This window comes from Pararge aegeria, chromosome Z (assembly GCF_905163445.1).
Source record: "Pararge aegeria chromosome Z, ilParAegt1.1, whole genome shotgun sequence".
In the NCBI taxonomy this organism is placed as follows: domain Eukaryota; kingdom Metazoa; phylum Arthropoda; class Insecta; order Lepidoptera; family Nymphalidae; genus Pararge; species Pararge aegeria.
In genome coordinates this window covers 19,294,826-19,319,229 of record NC_053208.1, presented here as the reverse complement: position 1 = coordinate 19,319,229, position 24,404 = coordinate 19,294,826, and the positions used below count along the sequence as shown (strand labels likewise).

General features: G+C 34.5%; 1 protein-coding gene and 1 long non-coding RNA gene across 2 annotated transcripts; both read right to left on the bottom strand.

The window, feature by feature from the left end:
* Nucleotides 1-4,921: 4,921 nt before the first annotated feature.
* On the bottom strand, nucleotides 4,922-6,393 carry LOC120636575. Its single transcript, XR_005659383.1, has 2 exons — nucleotides 6,131-6,393; nucleotides 4,922-5,168 (listed from the first exon to the last, which is right to left on the bottom strand). It is a non-coding gene; the product is annotated as an uncharacterized LOC120636575 (long non-coding RNA).
* A 1,003-nt stretch (nucleotides 6,394-7,396) lies between these two features.
* On the bottom strand, nucleotides 7,397-23,771 carry LOC120636682 (6-phosphogluconate dehydrogenase, decarboxylating). The gene is made up of 12 exons (XM_039908251.1): nucleotides 23,650-23,771; nucleotides 22,158-22,269; nucleotides 21,636-21,750; nucleotides 20,769-20,920; nucleotides 20,237-20,329; nucleotides 18,182-18,332; nucleotides 17,001-17,111; nucleotides 16,305-16,448; nucleotides 15,440-15,594; nucleotides 12,528-12,617; nucleotides 10,545-10,745; nucleotides 7,397-9,431 (listed from the first exon to the last, which is right to left on the bottom strand). Exons 1-12 carry the CDS (start codon nucleotides 23,655-23,657, stop codon nucleotides 9,312-9,314), a joined length of 1,452 nt encoding a protein of 483 aa, XP_039764185.1. The 5' UTR covers nucleotides 23,658-23,771; the 3' UTR covers nucleotides 7,397-9,311.
* Nucleotides 23,772-24,404: the final 633 nt, after the last annotated feature.

Sequence of the window (24,404 nt, the reverse complement as noted above, 5' to 3'; positions counted from 1 at the left end):
CATTGGTTACCTCACTCATTGCTACGTTGAGTGTAGGTCGCGTGTTCTAGGCCAAAAGATTATTAATTATTGTATACTCTAAAAATTTTATTTTCTTTATAAATTTACTTACTACTTAACTTACAATTAATTTGTGGGAAACGTCTGGGCTTCCTTTTTAATTTGTATCTGTGATGATAAATACATTTAATAAGGCCATGTTAGCCATTACATATTCTTACGTCTAGACAACACAGTCTGTCAACTTAGAAGTCCCAATACTGATAAGCTACCTGAGTGTTGTTATCTGATATGATTAATAACAGCTTTTCTGTTGGACATTTTAAGATAGGAATTAAGTCAATATTACCTATTTCAAAACAGAATCTTTCCGTGTCTATTTAAATATAAGCTAAAAGTAGAACTTTAATCGTATGAATACTAAATAATATTAACGTGCTTTCAACTCTTATATTCTAAGCACATTGCATTTTATGGTCAGTAAATAAGATTTGGGAAACTTTCATCGTAGTATTCTTTGGTTTTATTAGAAAATAGGACCGAAAGAATGCACTATCCGTAGCATCTCTCGTAATTAAAGTATACGCTGGCAATACGCCATAATATGAAAATATTAAAATATATTTCTGTATTAGAATCGATTCTGTTCAATCGTTAACGTCACGTTTATGTCAGGAATCTGTAGATGACTCTAAACGTAGTTCTAAACAATCATAGAAATGTCATTGGCCATATAATTTAATTGAATAATTTAATATAATATATTTGTATTATATGAGATCTGATCCTGTCAACAATCTTACAGTTTGACGGAATGTATGTATATGTACTAATAAAGTATGTATGTATTTGTACTTATAATTTATGGTAAAAAAAAACTTTTTTGTACACTTGTTTTGAGAATACCTATATATTTGAATAGTTCAGATACATTGTTATGATAAAAAACCTATTATAGTTCATTTAAATTGAAAAGTTATTTACAGATTTAATCTTAAATTAAGAAATTTACTCAAATAATATTAAGTTGGTTATTTCCTATATCTAAATGTATGTTATCGATGTGTTGGTGTAATTAAATGTTCATAAAAATATTATGTGTTATTGATTGATGTGGAATAAAAAAAAATTGTTTTGAGAATACCTATTTATTTGAATAGTTCAGATACATTGTTATGATAAAAAACCTATTATAGTTCATTTAAATTGAAAAGTTATTTACAGATTTAATCTTAAATTAAGAAATTTACTTAAATAATGTTAAATTGGTTATTTCCTATATCTAAATGTATGTTATCGATGTGTTGGTGTAATTAAATGTTCATAAAAATATTATGTGTTATTGATTGATGTGGAATAAAAAAAAATTTTTTTTGAGAATACCTATATATTTGAATAGTTCAGATAAATTGTTATGATAAAAAACCTATTATAGTTCATTTAAATTGAAAAGTTATTTACAGATTTAATCTTAAATTAAGAAATTTACTCAAATAATATTAAGTTGGTTATTTCCTATATCTAAATGTATGTTATCGATGTGTTGGTGTAATTAAATGTTCATAAAAATATTATGTGTTATTGATTGATGTGGAATAAAAAAAAAATTGTTTTGAGAATACCTATTTATTTGAATAGTTCAGATACATTGTCATGATAAAAAACCTATTATAGTTCATTTAAATTGAAAAGTTATTTACAGATTTATACTTAAATTAAGAAATTTACTCAAATAATGTTAAGTTGGTTATTTCCTATATCTAAATGTATGTTATCGATGTGTTGGTGTAATTCAATGTTCATAAAAATATTATGTGTTATTGATTGATGTGGAATAAAAAAATTGTGGAAAAATGCAATAGTTTTTTATTTAAAGTTTCTTTTGCAAAAACTTGCCTCGTTGGTTTAGTAGTTAGCATGTTTAAATACGGATCATGAGGTCCCGGGTGCGAATCCCGGATGGGACCTAACTTTTAAGGTATTAGGATTTTCTGTTAAAGAATTGTCAATACCAGCCTGATGTTAGAAAATCAACCCACGTGCCTGAGAGAGGAGATTAAACCATCGGTCCCGATTATTATCACTAACTTATTAAAATAGTCACAGCCCACTAACCCGCATTACAGAGGCTTGATGGGCCTATACCCTTCAACCATCTGTCCTAGGGGAGAAGTCTTAGTGTGCCCGGCAGTATGCGTGTGTGCAGAGGTTTGATCGTTTCTAATCCACTCAATGTATTGAATTCCTATTGACGACACTTACAATACAATCTATTTTTCTATGGGTCTATTGCCTGAAAATAAAGAATTATTAATTATTATTATAAGCTGTTGCCAGGGACTTCGTTCTTCGTTCGTTTTTGATTTAAAGCACCCCGTAGGAACATTTACACATATTTGACGGCCGACTGGCGCAGTGGGCAGGGACCCTGCTTTCTGAGTCCAAGGTCGTGGGTTCGATTCCCACAAGTGGAAAATGTTTGTGTAATGATCGTAAATGTTTTTTAGTGTCAAGATTTTCATCTGTATATTATAAGTATTTATGTATATTATTCATAAAAATATTCATCAGTCATAGTAACCATAACACAAGCTACGCTTAGCTTAGCTTAGCTGTGGCTAGATGGCGACGTGTGTATTGTCGTAGTATATTTAATTTTATTTTATTTATATGCGGGCAGTACCAGCCGCAAAAAATAGTCGATTGCGCTTGCGCTTGAGGAACATTAACTGGAGTCAGTAAAGGAATAGGACCCACTTTGGATAATTTAGTGTAAGTCGGTTTTAGCTTTCATCACTAACAACTACCTAATAGTAGCCGTTAAATTAAGTTTTTTTTTTATTCTATCATTTATTGATTTTCATTTAATTTATTCTTAACAATGCTTACAAAAACAAAAAACACTATTAAAAATTTATAAGAAAAAAAATCCACCCTCCGCTTGCGGGGCTTTTGAATGCCAAAGCAACCGGCGGTCAGGGCTCCAGAGTGGGGAACCTCCTCACAATACGCGCCGTTTCAAGGACTACTGCCTTCTGTATCCGACCCTTGATCCAACAACCAAGCGAAAGCTTCTTAAGATGTTGTTGGAAGCTTTTTGCGAGAAAACCATAGACTGAAACGACGATTGGAACTATAACTGTCGACTCAACATTATTAACTTATTATTATTAAGCTCTTTATTTGTACACCACAACATTAACATATACAAAATATAATAAAAACAGAAACATGTATGTTTATGTATATATATTTTTAATATATATAGAATTACGATTTCCCGTCTCTCATTCCCTTATTCCGTTAGTTAAGGTCAATCACTTTTAGTGATAAGGCCGCCTTTTGCATTTAATTTATGTTAATGTAAGTGTTCCTGTGTGTGTTTCCTTTGTTATGCAATAAAGTTGTTTGAATAAATAAATAAACGTAAAGAAAGAATATAGATTGAAATTAGATAGATTGCTTAGGTGTAATCCCTAAAAATTTTCAACTCGCGATTACTGCTCTATCAGAATACAGTTGTCACCAACCCTCTTCTCCCCGTGGCTGACGTACGAGGCGACTAAGGGAATATTACGGAGAGCGGGCAGCAGCTAACTCTGTGCCACTAGTACCATCTACTGTAATCACCAATCCGCCTGCCCAGCGTGGTGATTATGGGCAATCCTCCCTTTGGGAGAGGCCTTTGGTCCAGCAGTGGACTATAATAGGCTGTTGGTGATAACTTCTAAATTAAATGTCCAATTTGAATGAAATAAAAAGTATTTTACTGCTCCATAAATATGCTTGATGTTAAAACTATTCATTTGGATACGTAACCCATTACGTTACTACCCTCGATCAAATAAAATTTAAGAACACAAAAGTTGCTATTGCGACTTAACTTTGATAGTTATATATATATAAATTCCCTCGCAGACTTTTTTTTGGTAATAAATTTACTTTAATCATGTTTTCTCAGCGCAATTTGATAGAACAAAAATTCGCTACTTTCGGTAACATTATTGCAATTTTAATTGGAATCTTTTGGCGGTTTCCGCATAACCAAACTAGATGGCGCCACAAAGCATCGCTAACGAAATGTTGACAAAAATTGACGATATCTACAACTTCAAAAGATGATTGGCCGGACCTCGGTCCCCGAGCACGATCACCCGCTCGGAGGAAGATCTTCCTATAAGTATGGTCGAGCTTTACCAAAGCTCGCGTATAATCTCCAATAATTTTGAAAATGAATTAGAGCCATGTTACTTCGAATCGAAATAGTTAAGCTTTCTTTTGATGAAGAAATGGTTAAAATTCGTGCAGTGCTTTCGGAGCCTATTCAACAAACAAAAAAAGTTAATGCTAATTAAAGTTGGTCTTGTAGTTAACATGTTTGAATACGGATCATGTGGGTCGAGTCCCGGTTGGTACCAAACTTGTAAGGTATTTTCTGTTAAAGAATTGTCAATACCAGCCAGATGTTAGTTTGTATGTAAAGGTTAATGGGAATCGGTATCATACAGTATTTAGTAGTAGTGACAGAGCTTGTCCGGCTAAGTACTATTGCCATGCTTACTTCTGCCGCAAAGCAGCATTGGTTATCGTATTAATTACTTGAATATGAGGCTTAACACATACGACTCAGGTTGATGGACACACTTGCAGGATTTATTCTTTTTCGCTTGGCCTGGGAAGTGTTGCTATGTTTAAAGGCGGTTTTACCCAGTTGGGCGATCTACTTGGCCCTTTAACTATTACTATAAAAAGAACAATTGAAGTCGTTGGCAATGGGAGACTGCGTCCGAAATTGCCACTTTAGCTTCAGACCTCGTTATGTTTTTTTTGTATAGGCAGGCTCTGCGGATATACTATGGATCTTCTCAATTCTGATCGCGTAGAGACACTCCAAGCGTAGCATATTAACCAAAAACATTGCTGGGTTAAATAAATATATATTTAATTACATAATTAGTTTTCTTTGCAGGTAGGTATAAACACATTCATATTCTGTTGGTTCTACAGCACTGGCCTGTAGGTGTTATACGGAATACTCTGTTTTTTCGATCCTTAGCAAACACCACACCGGGTTCAGCCCACATACCCCTTTTCAGACAAGGCGCCCATAACATTAAAATCAGAGACGTCAAGAATAATCCATATATCATGATTTTGCTTCCAAAAATCTGAAATTCAAAGATAAAGCTGATAATTATTCGTTCCCTATTCAATCAGTTAGATTAAAAGACATTCTCAATAGCAACAGTTTCACTTAATGGAAAATTAAAAGAAGTGGTAATATGTTATCACCTCGATAACACCGAATGGATAAATAAAGTAAGAACGAGTTACATTATTTAGAAATAATTAACAGACCAAGCACATGGCACACTTAAAGGCACGTTGAAAACTATCGCATAGAAACAGCTTAACATTTAGCAGGGCGTGTAAAAAACATGTCCTGCATTAGTGCCACCCTCAGTCCAAGAAACTTAGGCGTGGGTGTAAGCTTCATGTGCCTAAACCTAATTACACCGAAAAACCACGTCCTTCAGGCCGGAATACAGCAATCACGCTTAGCGGCAGAAATAAGCATGGCCGTAGTATTTCTCAATAGTTGTCATAGAAAGCTCTACTACCTACTACAATTTTCATCGTAGCACCATATACGTATGTGCAAAGTATTATAATACTCTATACATATGGCAGATACTATACTTTATACATATCGTAGTTTCGCTTTTTCTATGTGTGAGAATATTCTTTTTCTCTCACACACCGAAAAAACAAAGCATGCGTGTGTAATAATTCCATACACAGCAACAACGAAAAGATTATAATGAATTAAATATGCTAAGTATCTACTAATTTATATATGCGAACGCGGTATTTATGTACATACTTCAACGATACACTCACATACAAATATAAACTGATTAAACGCTAAGAAAGGTTTTCTAAATTTTTCCGAAGGGAAAGAAACGGTCGTTGGAAGATTGTACGAAAGTCTTTTTGCTAACAATATCAACCGCGCAACGTCAAATTAGGATAGTTTTAACGAGGTACAATAAAAATATGTTCAATCGTTATAAAATGTTTACAATTTAAGTTATATGGGCTGGGTGTTGTGTTATCGACATTTTCATACCATTTGTTAGATATACCCATCAAAAGTAAGACCGTGGTGTATCGCACACGACACCCTTGTATTTAGATAAGGGTGTTGTTAACAACTAAGTATGCCACATTTCAATCATTATTAGCCACCACTTGTTACATCTAATGATGGCACAACCAGCTTTCATGAGTAAAACATAAATATAATACAACACTATTTCGTAGCTAGCCCTGTTATTCTTTACACTATTTTATTTTCCAAATTGTTAATTTTGTGTTCCTGATAAATACGTGCCAAAAATTTCCCTCCGACTGTCAAAATTACCAATGACCACAGGGACGGTTGATAGGGCGTCAGATTACAGGTTAGTTAACTAAGGACTTTTTTCATAATTTATCAATAACAATGCAGAACTCCAAAGAGGATATAAACTACAAATAAGCTTTATTATTAAAAATAGCTCTAGCAGTCCTGCTTAGTGTCCAGTTTATAAAGATTACATAAGAAAACAACTAGGAACCTTTCGTTTCATTAATATACTTAAATTGATGTTTTTGGAAAAGTTTTGTAGCGATAATGCCGGCCGAGTGGCTGGGAATTCGGCAAAACTTTTGACAGATTTCGATTCTTGGCACGCACCTCTTATTGATAGGAGTTATAGACGCACATAATAAGATTATGCAGCAATTAGATATCAAAAGATTTAACGGTTAAGTAAACCATGGTAAGGGAACCTGCATTTCCGAGTTCTCCATAATGAAAGCCGTGCGAAGTCTACCAATCCTCGCTTGACCAGTGCGGCGGCCTTCTCTTTCTAGAGAGGACCCGTGTCCTGTAGTGCGCCGGTAACGGGTCGATATTAATGATGATGAATACTTATTAGCTTTGATATCTTCATCATCACTTCGATTACGACTACTAGATTGACGGCCACTGCTAGACAAAGGTATTTTGTAGGGTGTGCCAAAATCCACTATGAGTGAATGATTTAATATACTTTAATTATACACCACAAAAGTACATAAAAAAAGAAAAGTATAACAAAACAACGTATACAATTTACGATCCTGGGCCGCTTGTTTCCAGCAGCTCCCAGCGACTCGTTTGATGGCGTCTGTCTAACTCGTTTATGGCATTTGATATTAGCAATTGATTCATAAAGGTTTTAGTTATTGCTATACCACCCTTAGTACCTTTTCAACCCTTCCACGTTTATGATTAAAAGAGTTTAAATAGTTTGATGAATACATATATAGTAATTAAAAAGGAATATATGACTAAGAAATGAAAGCCAAATTGCGAAGCACCCATTTTATTCTCACTCACTATTACACATTTGTAAATAGTAAATTGGTTCCTGTTCAAAACACAAGCTGGAAGTATAAAAAATATTCAAACTACTTAACCATAAACTATTATAAAACCATAAACCTTAGATTCTTTCAAATAAATTAATTATTAAAATTTTGAGACAGCAAAATGCTTATGAATTATATCACATGTGGTTAAATTTGATCATTAACATAAAGCTTAATTTATAAATTTTAAACATCAACAAATATAAATATGTATAAAGTACGTAAATGTAGAAAAAGTTTTATTATTTTTTGGGAATGTATTTTATAAACGTATCAACTTAGAGTATACAAATAGACAAATAGACAGCATTACAATGAGAAGGCAACTGCAAAATATTGCAGTTTGGATGTAGTTGTATTACAGTTGATACAACTGCAAAAAACTACCGTACGTGAAGATGATCGGCAGTTTCAATTCAGTTTATTCATACCAATTTGCTAATTATTTGCAGTCCCAATACTATATTTGTATGTATGAAAAGTAAATGCTCGTTCCTCTTTTCTCATGTTCAACATGAACAACTACAATTTTATAGTAATATAATCAACTTGAATAAGTTCTATTATAATAAGAACTCAGTATGCCAGGAGCAAACTAATAGTTAAATAAATTCCATTTTTCCTAACTTGTTATGAAATGTAAGAAATCATTATCATATTTTGATTACTTTTTAGCGTAAAGATTGCTCTAGCAATAGAAAAAACATATTTTCTGTTATGTAAGCATATATCCACATAATTTTTAATTGAAATTAAAATCACTTATTAAAGAGGAACGATGATGACTTTTAACTGAAAGTTAACGGTAGGTTAAGAAAAAAACTGGTCACTGGTCCTACACACGCAACGTTCCTTTTCACGATAGTGCATAATACTCTGTATACAGTATTCGCATGACTCACAAAAAAACAAGGTTTGTTTTATTAGTTTCTTAAAAAAATTGCTGAGGTAATTAAATTTCTTTAGCTTATTATTGTAAGTTAAAACGAGGCAAAAACAAAACCTTTTTCATTTTAATAAATGGCGGAACAAGCCCAAGGCAAGTAGAAAACTATCGCCTATAAACAAAGTAAATGCGTCCTGCAAAGTGTAACACAGAATCAAGAACATACAGAATCCTCATTCAGCCTTTATTGCATGCAGTGGCGTGCATAGAGGGTATGCAGATGATACAAAATAAAGAAAATCTCCAGTACGAGCTATAATTACGTAAGGGTTATAAATACTTAAGGTTATTCATACCATACCCTATATGCACGCCACTGATTGCATGCGGTGCAATGTGTCCAATATACGTGAAAACTCCCCGCGCAAGTCTCACTTCACACCCGCGGAATATTGCTAGCTCACAAACTGTTTCCATTTTCCCCATTTGATGGTAAACGTTTAGCGCATTAGAGCTGAAATAATCACCGTCAACTGCTAAAAGGAATGAACTGATTAACCAGGACCTGTTCGAGAAACTACTAAAGTGGAGTGGTTTTTGATGCTTCAATATTAGTAGTTTACACGGTTTCTGTATGTTCTTAATTCTGTGGCCTGTAATTACACCGGTGACTATGCGCTTTAGACAGAAACACTGCTTGAGATTAGAAATAAACATGGCGGCGGTACTAAGACAGTATTTGCGTGAGAGAGAAAAGGACGGTTAGTATCTGTGTCCTTTTTTCTGGCAAGCATAGTCATGGTTTATTTACTTTAATTATGTCTTTATTTGGCCTTTGTTTAGTAAAAATTATCATAAATAAGGCAGTTGCAGCTGTTATAATGCATTGCAAATACGTTGCGTATAAAGGACCAGTCTGTCTGTATCTTACTTATAACGTATAGTACATATTGTCGGAGTAGTATATCTACTTGTTGTAAGTCGACGCGGATACATTACCACCGTGGCCGGTCCAGTTCGTGTGAACGAATTCGCCTGGTTTCGACAACAGTTCGTAAGTGTGCGCGCCAAAGTAGTCTCTCTGCGCCTGTAACAATATAATACGCATGATGAATGATGATATTTTGAAAAAATATTTTCTGAAGTATCTGTTATATCCAGAAAATATCTTATTTTTAACGAAATTAAAGATTTTGTTAATATAAATTGCAAATTATATTATTTTTTTAATGATTCCCGCGAAAACGCTCGTCGGTTGTCATGGCCGCACTCGCGAAGTTACGGGCAGAATAGAGCTTTATTAATTCCTTGTTACGTAGCTAAGGTTTATCGATTTCGGTATTGATAAAAAAAAAACTTAGCAAATGATAGTTTGAAATCACAGAATACCAGAAACACGCAGAAATTTTCAAAGTTCAAGTGGCACAAAATTAAGTTTATAGGGACGTGACGTCATAATTGTGAATTCTGTCTAATTCCGTGGAAGGAGATCCGCAGGGTGATTACGTATCTCGCGACAGGCGTAAATCTTGCATTCACTGCTGTCAGACGTCACTTTTGTTTATTTATTGTATGGAAAAGTGACGTATGGAAGCAGTGATTGCGAGATTAACGCCTGTCGCAAACCTGTCGCGAGATACGTAATCAAACTGCCGTGCCCTGTAGTGAGCCGGTAATGGGTCGATATGATGATGATTGTGTGGTGGGAGGCTTCGGCCGAGGTTAGTTACATACAGGTGAGCCCGTTACCATCTTAGACTATCATCACATACTAGAGGTATTTTTATTCCACTACAACTTAGCCATTGACTGCAATCTCACCTGGTGTTAAGTAATGATGCGGTCTAAGACGGTAGCGACCGAGCCTGTTAGGGAGTACTGTAGTTATATTAAACCTATACCCCTAATCGATTTCTAGCGACATCGTACCGGAACTCTAAATCGCCTAGCTGCACGTCTTTGTCTGTATGATGGTATCTACGACAAAAGCCTTCCACCAAACAAGAGAAAAGTAAATTTCTAAATCAAGAATTCCCAAATTGCCCCTGGTGGGAATCGAACCCGGTACCTTTAATTTCCAACCACAGGCGCTCATCACTGCGCCGGGGAGGTCGTCGAAATTACGGGTTGAAATTAGGAGATCGGGTTTACCGGAATTCCACTGTATTTGAATTTGACCTTGACTCTGGGACGTATTTACCTGTAGCAAGTTCGCCGGCAGCACGCCAGCCCTGTATCCGTCATAGAACGCCAGTGCGGCACCGAAGGCCGGCGAAGGTACTCCGAGCAACGCAGCCTGTGCGACCACTTGGCGCAGCGACAGTTGGCAATCGGCGATACGCTCGCGGAAGTACGGGTCCAGAAGGAGGTTGGACAGCTGAGGGCTCTTTGAGAACGCATTCTGTGAAGTGAAAACAAGACGTTTAGTGCCTCCGATGTATATTATCAAGTTATCCAATTTAACTATCACCATTATGATCATCATCATCATCATCACCAAAAACAATGGAACAAATAGAAGAAGACTGAAAAAAACACCCGGCTAAGTTTGTTGTGGGCTTCTTCTTAGACCAGGACGAGTTTGGAACCCTCGTAGCTTTGGTTTTAAGTTGGTGTGGTTATCGCCATCATCTCACTACCGTGTAATTCTTATGTACGCAGTGGCGTGCATAGAGGGTATGCACAGGGTATAAAGATGATATATAATTAAGAAAATATCAATTACGTGTTATAAATACTTAAGGATAGGCATTGTAAGAGTTATAAAAAGCCTACCCATAAGTATTTATAACTCGTAATCGATATTTTCTTAATTTTATATCATCTGCATACCCTGTGCATACCCTCTATGCACGCCACTGTATGTACGCATCAAAAGTGCCACCTATGGGCCTACTTGAATAAAGATATTTTTGGCTTAAGACTTTGACTTTGACTAAGATAAATTATTAACACAGTTTGATTCTAGGCAGGCAGGTTTAACTAGTTATTTAGCAAATATTATTGATATTATTATTATTAAATTCATTATTGCATACACAAAAACAAAATACACAAAAAAAACACAATAGAGTATTTTTAAAAAACTAGTTTGGGAGAGCAAAGGCGGTCCTATCGCTAAAGCGATTCCTCCCAGACAACTTTTGACGAAAGTTATTCGACTAAGGAACGGGTTATAAAGGCAATAAAACAATCGCCTTAAATAAAAATATTACTATATAATATTGCAAAATATACTACACGGTTATAAATTCTAATACTGCACTTATAATAACTATACATAATACATAATGTTAATACATATATAAACGTTACTATAATATTTTGTGCGAGTACGGAAACCCCATCGTTGGTGCAGGAACGCTCAAAAACCTTATTAATAATGTTATCTTAATAATAGTTAATATAGTGCTCAAAAATCACTCTTATAAGTTACTTAACGTGCCTAAAATCGAACTGTATTATAATTTTTTATCAATACCGTCACTATATACGATATAACATAAAGCAGTCAAATTAACGGCTAAGTTAGGCCACCGCCTGCAGTCTGTTTTCCGAATCCTAAGGTTGCCTGGCACAGATCGCTACTAAGCGATAAGGCCGCCTTTTATATTCTGCTTCCATCTTTGTTTTTCTATCCTTCTTTTATTTCCTCAACTTGTAGTAGTGTGCAAATAAGGAGCAGAAATAAATAAAATAAATAACGGCCTACTACCGGGCTTCACACGGCTTTGAGAACATTATTGAAAACTATTGCTTGAAACGCACATAGCTCCGAAAAGTTATAGATGTGTGCCGGGAATTAAACTCGAAAGTTCGTGTGTACGTTTCGCTCGATTGTTAAGACTTAACATTTATTCATTGTAAAGTCAACATCTCCTGAGGATGCTCAAGTTTCGGAGCGAAACGTGCGTAGAGGGTACATTGCCGAGGATCTGTTTGGTGTGGAGTATACGGATTGAAGTAATTATAAATTACACCATACAGATTCTGCTGCTGTTCGCGGAGTATAGCAAATTAAGCTTAATTTTCATAATATATTATGGATTTCCGCAAAGTAACGCCTGCTTCTATCCAACATGGGGTCTGCTCTCAAAATGAGAACGGAAGTCGTAGTTTTTTTTTAAAATAATAAACTTGTTAAATTAAATTAAATTAACAGTGTAATAATCAATATAATCACCTTAATGTTTCCAAGAAAAGCACTTCTTATGATGCATCCCCCTCGCCACATCAGCGCAATGCCTCCGTAGTTCAAATTCCAGTTGTTTACCTAGAAAGTTAAAATATGAAGTGTTTAAAGTCGGAGTCAACGCAAGTCTTAATTATTGGAAAGAAATATACTAGATATATTTTGTAGTTACCTTTGTGTTTTTAAGTCAATATTGTCTTTCTCCACTACTTAATCTACTTAATCTTCTCACTCTTTTTCACCATTTATTTTCTTACAAATTCGAAAGTAGCTGTTAGTTTGCCCTTCTAACACGCATTAACGGGGCAAATAGATTGATGCAATGTTTTCTGTACACTCACACCAAAAGTAAAGTGCCTTTTTGTACACATGGTAAGTTCCTTATCAGCAATCACCCTAGATTTTGTTATTGGAAAAAGAATCGTAGAAAGAAAAAGTGTTTGTTATGGAAACCACAGAAATAAAGAACATCTCTTTTTAATGAACAAAAAGAAACGAGTAAAAAAAGAAAAAAATAAAAGCCATAGAGCGCTTGTCTTCTGTGGATTCGGACGGATATCAATATATAGAAAATAGAACTTGTTCATATCAACAGAATTAGCGACTTTAATATATATCATCATGTGATCTTACTGTCTCTTAGACCCTTTATATTATTGCCTTTGCTTGCTTATCAGTAATGTATCAAGTGAGAGTGAAAATAACAATTTATCTTAAATCGTTGTTGAAAGTGCATGATGCTGCCTTATAATCCATAAATTAAAGTCCATATCCACAGAATAATAAACAATTTTTCCAAATGTCATTCTGTGGATCAAATAAGACGCCATTGGCGGCTCGACGCCTCGACACTGTCAAGCCGCATTAAAACGCAATCCTAGCAATCCTAGGCATTGTTGAAGTCTTAAACTTCTTTTGGCACACCGCACGCAGATTTTTCTGTAGATAGTCAGATAGGCTCTGAGGTGAAAGGCTGGATCGTGTAAAATCGGGACCGCCGGATGTACCCGAGCAAGGAAGATACAATCAGCTGCTCTTCGTTGTTTTTAATTATATTCAATTCATACCTAATAATTCTCGTTGTTTAAAAGTTATTAATGGTACGTAAAAGTAATTATTTTAACAATTATTTGGTTTACATTGTGAGGTTGGTGTGTGTCATTTAGCGGCTTATATTATATGTTTTAAGAAAATTTTAAACATTTAAAAATTATAAAAAACAGTAACTGTAAGTGTTTTCACTTAGGCCGTGCGGTCTTATGCACGCAATCTTTTTTTATCCTTTTTTTCTAGCGGCAACTTGATAGGTTGTTTTGGCTTAGTTATTACGGAAAAAAGTCAATATAAAAATAAGTAGATATTAGTAGGATTCTTAATATTTACACTTAATGTTGCCGGGTCAACCATAGTGCCAACTTTCCCACCTTTTATCCCGAAAACACAAATCCACGCAGTGTTCAAACATAGTAAGAGTGTTAAATGACTTATTTAGACAAATTGTAAATTATATATATATAAATATATATATATATATATATATATATATATATTTATATATTTATATATATATATATATATATGTATTATAGCAGAAACTTATTCAAAAATTTAATTTCTATAATTACATCTTAAAACGTACTCGTATATATCATAGGCGGTCAGAATAATGTATTTTTTTTAATTCCATTACAAGTAAACCTTCGAATGCAGCCCTTGTCTAAGATGATACCGGGCTAATCTGTTAGGCGTAAAACAGTTACATTAAACCGATACACGGTTTTTACGGTTATTCACGCTGTATGGTGCCGGAATTATAAATAGCTTGACGTATTTGAGGACGGTACGAGTAAATAACCAAGAACGAATATACCAGACCAAACCATAGAGAATTCAGAAATCATGTCCCAAATTTGTTATTAGTGGTATTGTATAACATAAAAGCGTTCTCATTGGATAGCTCTAAGAAACTAGGTATACCTCCCCCCTTATAGGTTAACCTCCCCCCCTGCTTAACCCCTATGACTCGGGTTTATGTACACAGGGCGATACCCTGTAGGGCCTTCCTTGCATTCCCTGCGAAGTGTTGCTCGGTGTAAAGGCGTTCGTTTTCGACGTACCAGATTCCGGGTGAATCTGGTCCGGTAAAAAAAAACTCTGGCGGTAAACCTACGACTTGTTAGATCACGATGCCAGGGAGTGCGTCAAAACTTCTCGTATACAAATTGCAACAAACAACAACTAAAAAGTTAATATATTTTTGTATCAATCAAGCTTAATTGATATGTACTAGAACAAACATTCCGTCGCGTCAAATGTTGTAAGTTCTCCTAACTTTGATAGATATTATGAGTGTACCCCGATATACTGAATACGTACTCTGCGTAACCCCCCCGCTTGTATGTTATGTTACCTTCGACGTTGATAAAAAAAAATAATATTAAAATAGGCACCGAGGACAAACTCGTGATTTTTTTTACGTGCTTTTATGCTAACCATTTTGATGCGATTGTTTTATTTGATATATAATAAAAAATAAAAAAAATCGTGTGATAAACAACGAATATTTATGCAAAAGCAGCAATCAATATTTAATTTGCTATTTCATGAACAATTTCTCTGTCTGAACTCTCCATCGGATCTGTATGAAATAGAAATGGGACCATTTCGGAATAAACTGTTCTTAATCAAAAAATAATTTTGCAAATTTATCTATAGATTACTTAGTTATGACCGCAAAAACATAGAAAAAAACAACCGAATTAATTACCGCTTCGTTTTAAAGGGCAGTCGGATAAAAAATTGTCTCTACCGCGCATCCCCGGACGTCCAACTTACGGGGACTTACATCTAGGCCAGGGACATCGTCAAAAACTATGTGTACAAAATACTATGTTGTTTATTACCTTAGCAGCTTCCCTCAGCAGCATGAACCCTTGCGCGTAAGATATGACCTTGCTAGCGTACAATGCCTTACGTAAGTGCTCTAGGAACTCCTTCTTGTTACCGGTGAATTTCTGCGAAGGTCCCACCAGGCTCTTACTGGCGGTCACCCGTTCCTCTGTGAAAAATTAACATCGATATCATTATCGTCATCATGTCAATCCATTATCAGCCCATTTCAGGGCACGGGTCTCGTCCCACGATGAAAAGGGTTAAGGCCGTAGTCCGCCACACTGACCCAGTGCGGATTGGTGGACTCGACACTTTGAGACTATAATGGAGATCTCAGGCATGCAGGTTACCTCACGATGTTTTTCCTCACCATTGAAGCAAGTGATATTTGAATAGCTACAACATCCATATAGTCGTAGTTAAATGAAGGATCCAACACACATTTGGTAGTTTTGAGAAATAATATAGGGCCTTAGGCTTTAAGACTTATGCGATACCCCTAAAAGGTTAGTCCGTTACCATCTTACCGTGATGTGAGATTGCAGTCAAGGACTAACTTATTACATAATAGATACAGAAGAAAAGTTAGAAAAATACACCGACCGAAGGCCGAAGAAAATATAAGACAACAATTGGCTCCCCGCGACTTTATCAGCGTACATTCACGTCTGTACATTAACCGTGAAGAAAATAATTTCTGCCTAACTGGCTGTGCTAAATTTTTGCCATTATCCAAAATCTACTACATCATACATAGTGTCTATACAAATATTCCTTTATACACAATATACCCGAACTCACTGCGTCGTATCGCCCGTTCCGCTGTTAACAGAATTGTATGGACATATCTAGTGCGTCATTCATCAAAAACTTTACCTTTCAAGGCGGACAAGCAGCGAGCGAAGACAGCCTCTCCTATTAGCGTTACGGGTACTCCGTACTCCAAAGCACTGATGCCAGTCCACTTGCCAGTACCCTTCTGACCGGCAGTGTCGCGAATCTTAGGTAGGAGGTATTTACCTGTCACATAAATAAAAGATTGAAACAACGTGCCACGTGCGCACAGATCCGAAGATTTCTAACCAATCCGAAAGTAACTATTTCCTATCCCAATGTCTTATGTTACATTATTTTCGTAAATTGAATAAATAAATAAACTTTTGATAACTATAATGTGAAAAATATATGTGTGAGATTTTATTCGCATTTTAACGAACGTGCTATTAATTCATATTTCATTAATCAGATAAAATTTTATGTAGTATTTATTATGAAAATGATATCATAATATATAATGGAATTCCGTAAAGTAACGCCTGCTTCTATCCATATGTGATATTAATGCAGGTGCATTTTCGATACAAATCAGTCTTGTATGAGACTCAAACGATGCAAAGATACCTCCAGGTGTCTTGGTCTATATCACTAGTCCAGTTTTTGCACCAAATTTCACCAAAACCAGCCCAACTATTTTTCGTTACAAACATGCAGACAGAATCAAGACTATTATTTTTTTTGATTAATTGAATGCGATCTATGCCGTCAGCTTAAAAAAAATGCAACGACGCTTACCATCCGTGTCCTTGAACTTCAAAATGTCACGCGTAATCTCAATAAGGAACGAGTCCAGTTCCCCTTTGTTCCATTCATCAAATACCTGAGCCATTTCGTTCTGCTCCATCGCTGAAAAAGGAGCACAGTTTTTAATAGCATCAAATAAGACTTTTAATCCACTTACAAAAAAACAAACAAAGTTTTCAATCCGAAGTTTTTACAAACTTTTCCCAACTTAATGGTATATTTATTTATTTCTTCCTTTCACATTTATTTTATAAATATAACCTAAATTAAACTATGTAAAACTAAATGAAATCTAAAACGTATTCGAAACCACCGCAGCGAGACTCAGTTCCTAAGATGCTGGCGGCATTGCCCCTTTGGATGGCCAAACTAATTCGTTGTTTGATTAACTCAACATGATTGAAAATGTGCTGTAATAAACTCGAGACAATTTTTTTATTGCCTTAACGATGGCATTCTCGATCAAATATATTCTTTTTTATGGCAAATACAACCATATATTTTTATGGTTGTTTGAAATTTGAAATATATAAAATTAAAATGCATGTTTTTATTTTCGGAAAAAGCATTCTTCTCTGAAAACATTTAGTCCACGATTGCCGAAAGATGTGCATTTCATCTGTATTATTTGTGAAAAGAGAACATTAATATGTTAGTTAAATCCTGTAGTATCGTTTAAACCAATAAAAAAAATTTGTGTACATTAAATAGTGTCAGGAAATCATAAGAATCTTCTAAGCAAGCATCTACTGTTGCTTCAAAGTTAAATACTAATTGACTGTAGAGATGGTCATAACAAAAAAAAAGCTATTTTTTGTCCGCTTTTTAACACTAGGTCGCATTTGGATTCCCTCTCAGCCTAAGTTTTAAGTTTAAAGATGTAGTTATAACCATCACCTCACAATAATCGTAACAAAATATATTATGAAGAACGCTTCGTAAGCGCCTTGAATTTGGTATGAACATTGATATCATAACCTATACATATTAAAAATAAAACCATTTATATGTAAAAATGCAGAATCATTTAAAATTTAGCCATAACAGCGTCTGAAAAGGTGTGCTCAGCAATGGGGCATTACTAAGGATGATAACGGCATCTTTAGATCGTCGTTCCGTACAGTTTTTGAGGTAGTATGCGATCTACTTTGTAATGTATCAAGTGTTCTCACCAAGTACGTCCTTCATAAGGTGATAAGCTTCGCATATCAGCTGCATGTCTCCGTACTCAATACCGTTGTGCACCATCTTGACGAAGTGGCCAGCGCCGTCTTCTCCGACCCAATCGCAGCACGGCTCCCCATTGGCTTTAGCAGTAATAGCCTGCAATGGATGGCATTTTTATTAAACGTGGCATAACTTTGGACCTCATGGCTCATAAGCAGTCAGAGTCACTCAGCGGGCGACGGAGAGCGCTATCCTGAGTATCTCTACGTGATCAAATCAGAAATGACATGATCAAAACACAAAAATTCTGAATTAATTTATTTCAAGTAGGCCTAATTAATAAGCACTTTTGAAACGTCAAGTCAGTAGTGACTCTACCACCGGTTCGGAAGGCAGATTCCACTGAGAAGAGCCGGCAAGAAACTCAGCAGATTGCTCTTTTCCAACATCATTTTATAACTAGATAAACTAAAATAAGTGCTCCATTATCATCATCATCATCATCTTAATCTTATCACCTTCCTTGGTGGACCTAGGGCTCCAGTAACAGCCTAAAAATTCATCAATAGCAAGTAAATACTAAATAGGATATATTTACTTAATACGCATTACAGGTCCATTGTAGGGCACGGCTTCTCAGTGGAATCTGACTTCCGAACCGGTGGTAGAGTCACTACAAACAGACTAACTTGACGTTTCAAAAGTGCTTATAAACTAGGCCTACTTGAAATAAATGAATTTAAAATTTAGTATTCAAGTGAGTACCTTTGTGAAGGTTCGCAACAAGACTTCACTCACAATCACGATACAATTCATTAATATTTATAATCACATAAATGCCATTTATGTATATTATTCTGATAAGTGTAATGTAGTGTAGGTATTATAAAACTTTGTAAAGATTGATCGATCGCTAGGCTGTAGTAACCGACCTCGTGTTGACCTCGTAAGGTCATGCCGGACTGTCTGGAAACTAATTTTTCATGCATTTACTTGCATGATAAATAAAAAAGGCAAGGCACGGCAAAGGATACTTTAGATGACGGTGACCTAAATATGTTTGTCTGTCTGTCATATGTTCACATCTAAACATCTTGTCATAAATTCTGAAAACAGAGTTCTTTTCCTAATTTTGGGTTTTATAAACTTAAATAGTTCCTATTGAATACCGTCAAATTGCTTTCAACGTGCTGATTATGTGCTAATGCATTGAATTAAACATGTACGTATATTTAACGTCGCACACAATGGGGCAAATTATCTTAAAATGTGATTTGTATACAGACCGAAGAGCGGTCTTCAACTTTAGGTATAGTGTTTACTGTCATATTAACCTTTCTCTCAGAATAAACAGTTACTGACTAAAGTCTTCGCGACATAGTGAGACGGATGGACAGGCTATGTCTACGAAAACCTAAATTTATAAAACCAAGTCAAAGACACTTCGACTACACGTGGCGTATACAATAAATAAGGATATTAATGAATAATTAATACTAGCATTCAACATCAATTGCATAACCATATGGTGTATTCTTTCCTTATTAAGGAGGAAGAATATTTGCTTTATACATACTTTATAACGCCATTATGTACATTAGCTAATTTTGCTTTCGGTCTTCTCTACTTATTTATATATATGCCTCGTTTTACTTTCGGTCTTATCTACTTATATATATGTATATATTTTTATTTTTTATAAATATATATTCCGTTATTTCAAAGTCAGTGAAAATAAAATGGTCTAATAGTTTTTTTTTTTTTTTATATTAATCAATACAGTGGCAATGTTTTAATGCACCTCATCAGTAGCCTATAATCGTCTACTGCTGGACTAAATGCCTCTACCAACAGGAAGGTTTGAACAAAATCACTATGCTGGACAGTCGGGTTGGTGATTGCAGTAGTGGGTAGTAATAGCATAGAGGATGCCGCTGCTCGTTTTCCGTAATATTCCCTTAGTCGCCTCGTACGACACCTGTGGGAAGAGGAGTGGTGACAACTGTATTCTGATCTGCCCCCACCAAATGGCCTTTTATAGTACCTAAGTAAAAAAATACCTGGAAAATTGGCTTGACATGTGGCCAAGCGGCTGTATGACCTCCAGGCATGAGTGATGGACCATATCGAGCTCCGTCTTCCCCACCGCTAACCTGCAGATTAAAATAGATAAATATTAATATTTCTATATTATACCTAATTTTTTTTTTTTACTAAACAACAAAAAATAATCAATAATGCAAGCAAATTTAAGCTTGATGCTTAAAAAGAGTAGTTACTGCTATTATTTTTTAAATACTTTACCGTTACTTAACAAAAAATTAACTGACTGCTAAATAAAAAAATAATAAGTTAAAGTCCAATGACTTAATTAACTGAATGAGGTATGAGGTTATAAAGTTCGTGATAAGCAGGCCAGCCAGATATAAATTTATTGTGACTGATATTTTACAATATTTATTTATATCCTTATTCAGCGTTTTATAGCTCCTAGCTAAAAACAGCACACATGAAAATTATATTTATTTATCTTTTTCTATTTAAAATAGATATGAAAAAAATAAAATAAAATGAAAGCAAAGATGAACTTACACCCATGCCAACGTAAAGTATTCCAGTTGGAGAAAGCTCTTTACACCAACGTTGAGTATCTGTGTACTGCGAGTTGCCACCATCAATAATAATGTCACCTTTTTCCAATAATGGCACCAACTTTTTGACAAATTCATCAACTGCTGAACCAGCTACAATTAAAATGTAAAATTACGTATTTACATTTTTATTTGTCATAAAAAATTGGTGTTTGGTGTCACACTAAGGAATCTTAATTCAGCTTCAATACATTATGCAATAAGAGAGTTTCAGGATTCACCACCACCACCATGCGTCTACTATATTTAGTCGACTTGCAAAGTGATATTGTATATATACTATATACAAATACTATTGTACCTATTATTATATTGTTAGAAGACTTCTTACTTTACCTTAAACTTAAGAATTATTATTAAGAACAAACACTCCAAGATTGCAAGCATTTGTTGCAAGTTATGCAAGCAGGTTTGTTTCTATCCTAGAGTGTTTGGAACCTTCGTTTAGTTTTACAAATGTACTTATTGCTATCATCTCATCATCATCATCACATCAACCGATAGACGTCCACTGCTGGACATAGGTCTTTTGTAGGGAGTTGCAAGTTCCACGGTTCTGAGCCGCTTGGATCCAACGGCTACCTGCGACGCGCTTAATGTCGTCTGTCCACCTCGTTGGGGGGCAATCTGTCATCTCAGTATGCATCAAAAGTGCAATCTATGGGCCTATTTTAATAAAGAAATATATGACTTTGACTTTGTAAACAGAAGAGTTTGGGAGTGTGTTAATAAGAAGTTGTGATTTTGATTTCCAAATCAAAGCAAATATGGTGTTACAAAAAGTATAGTAACAATAGGAAAATTGTACCTTTTACTAGTAACATAACTTTTCTGGGTTTTTTAAGCTTTGCTACCATATCTTGTAAGGATTTTGCTCCAATAATTTTTGTTCCCTTAGCTTCATTTGCAAGGAATTGATCCACCTATAAGAATTTGCAATTTTATTAATTTATAAGACATACATTTGAAGCAAATTAATAAATACATTTTTCGATAGATTATCGAGTATGTACAATTGCAATACTTTGCTATTAAGGCTAGAGTACTATGAGCCTTGTTTTAAATGATAAAAGCTCTGTGGGAAGAGCCAAAGAATTGTTTCAGATGATTTTCAGATCTACAACAAACAATTTAGCAATTCATTCTGGTATCAAGCAATTTATATAATGATAAACCCTTGCATCTGTTTTCTGAACTACATTCCATCAGATAAGATAGTCAGGTGCTAAGAACTGGCTGAATGTATAATAAAGACATGGAATTTTGACTAAAAAAATGTTTGATTGTATGAAATATAATTATTCTATTTACTAAAGTTTCATAAATTTACCTTTTCAACAGTTCTGTTAAATGCACATACAACAAATCCTCTGGAGTCCATATTGAGGATCAAATTTTGACCCATTACAGCTAAGCCTATCAAGGCAATGTCTGCTTGAGCTCTAAAAAATAAGGATTGCTGATTAATATAATTGGTACAATGAAATACCGAACTATAACTAATAGTTTAATAATTAATCCACAATGCATTGGCAAAGTACAGTAAGTTCTCTGAGTTTCCTTCTGTGACTTTGCACTGTCAATTTCTGAGAACCAATAGTGTGTAGATGTCATGGAAAAAGGACTCTTCTTTCAGTATTCATTTCCATGATCAATGGAGAAAACTTGCAATATCTTTGTGAATACCAAAGCATACTAAAGGCATATTTTAAAAGTGAGATATAATTTTAATAAAAAAATAAACAATTTGTAACTTATGTGACCCTACTTTAAAATGTCTTTTGGCTCTTTGCAATGTTCTTTATATTAAAGACTTGTTCCTAATTTTCTAGTTCCTAAATCTGATTTATACTCTTGCTCTATATTAGGTCTTGTAACTTTAAATTGAAATATTATAATACATTTTTGTGTGTTGCTCGAGTTTAATTTTGCACCACATTTTATCTAATATCAAAAGTTGCCAAATGAATAAAGAATGAGATCTAACATGCCACTTTGTTTTACATAATTTGTGTATTTACAGTGAAACTAGTCAGCAGCAGAAAATTCAAGCACATTCAGCACTATTCGAATAGAATAAATAATAGTGCACCCTAAATAAAGACCTAGGTACGTAATTAATAAATTAATAATTAAAACACTCTTGTTAAAAATGTAAGTGTAGAAAGATTAATCCTTCAAGAGTAGAGTAAATGAAGAGTAATTAACTTATAAATTAGTGCAGTAATTTTCTTAAAATTTTTATTAAAATTCACCAAATTTATGTGAATGAATCTTTGTGAGAAGGATACATTTTAAACATCAACCAAAATGTAGGTTTATCCAGTGCACTTCAGACATGCAAGTAACACACTAACAGCACTGGCAAGTGTTTATGTTAACCTTCAAATAACCTTCTTGTCAAGTTGCCTTTCAAAGTACTTCATGCACTTTATAACTTACAAATGTATTTAGCCTATAAAAGAAAACCTGCTAAGTACATAGAAGTTTTTATAAAAGTAAATGTTTAGGTTGATTTCACAAAAATGTGTATAATATACATACAAAATCACACTTAAAAAATTATTCTAGACCAATCTCTTCTTTAATTAGTTGTTCTGAATGGAAAATGTGTAATGAAATTTAGTAATAATAATTCCTACATATTACTAATCTATGTGCTTTTATCCATAATTTTCAGATTTCGAATCTAGCTTTTAAGCAGTCCCTCATTTAATATGACTTGGATTTTTTTTATATATGCAGCAAGTATCGGTCGATATAGGTTTGTATTCTTCTCTTTGGGCAAGGCATCTAAAATAACCGTTTAAATTCTAACTTACTCAGTCATTTTAGTGAGAACGAATATTTTAAATTAATTCCTCTTGAAATTGAAACAAATTAATTGTTTACTCAGTTGACCCACAAGTAGTCTGTACACAGATTATTAGGATACTACGTAGGTTTGTCTTGTCACACTTCACATTCAAGCCGAAGTATGGAGGGTAGAGGTAAGGAGAGTCATCTTATATGGGAGAAAAGTTGAAAAAGTGTCCAGTTGTTGCGCTAAATAACAGTTCTAAAATCCTCCACAATGGCGCTGGTGGATGCACAGGGTATGGTATGAATGTAGCAATCGTAGATGAATTGAAGTATTCCGAGTTAAAAAATTTAATGTCATTATCGACTAAAGTAGTCAATTATTGAGAATTTCAACAACTTATTGTGGTAAATATAACCTTACAGATTTATTATAACCAAACGAGCGTTTAGAGTGATTCAAGCCTACTCTAACAATATTTATATTTGGCGCTTCTTTTAAGAGTTACCCTGATGCAAATGTGGCGCCATCCTAATTTAATACATTTTGACGACACTTTTTCATATACACAGATGACTCTCCTTACCTCTACCCTCCATAAGCCGAAGTTAACTTAATTATTTTTTTTAAATTTATTTTACGGCCATGGATTCAAGTTCTTTAAGGCCTAGTTAACCTATATTTCACCACAGACAAAGAATACTTCACTTTACAAGTTTACATAGGTACATGTATTAAATTATTCAAGTTACCTCAAGTTGCCTGCATTTTATACGA

Excerpts from the sequence above, each read along its gene's own strand:
- LOC120636682 (XM_039908251.1), bottom strand. Across the intron at positions 20,330-20,768 it reads TACTTTACGTTGGCATGGGT|GTTAGCGGTGGGGAAGACGG; the intron begins GTAAGTTCATCT and ends TTTAATCTGCAG. Across the intron at positions 10,746-12,527 it reads CTTTTCTTGGAAACATTAAG|AATGCGTTCTCAAAGAGCCC; the intron begins GTGATTATATTG and ends TTCACTTCACAG.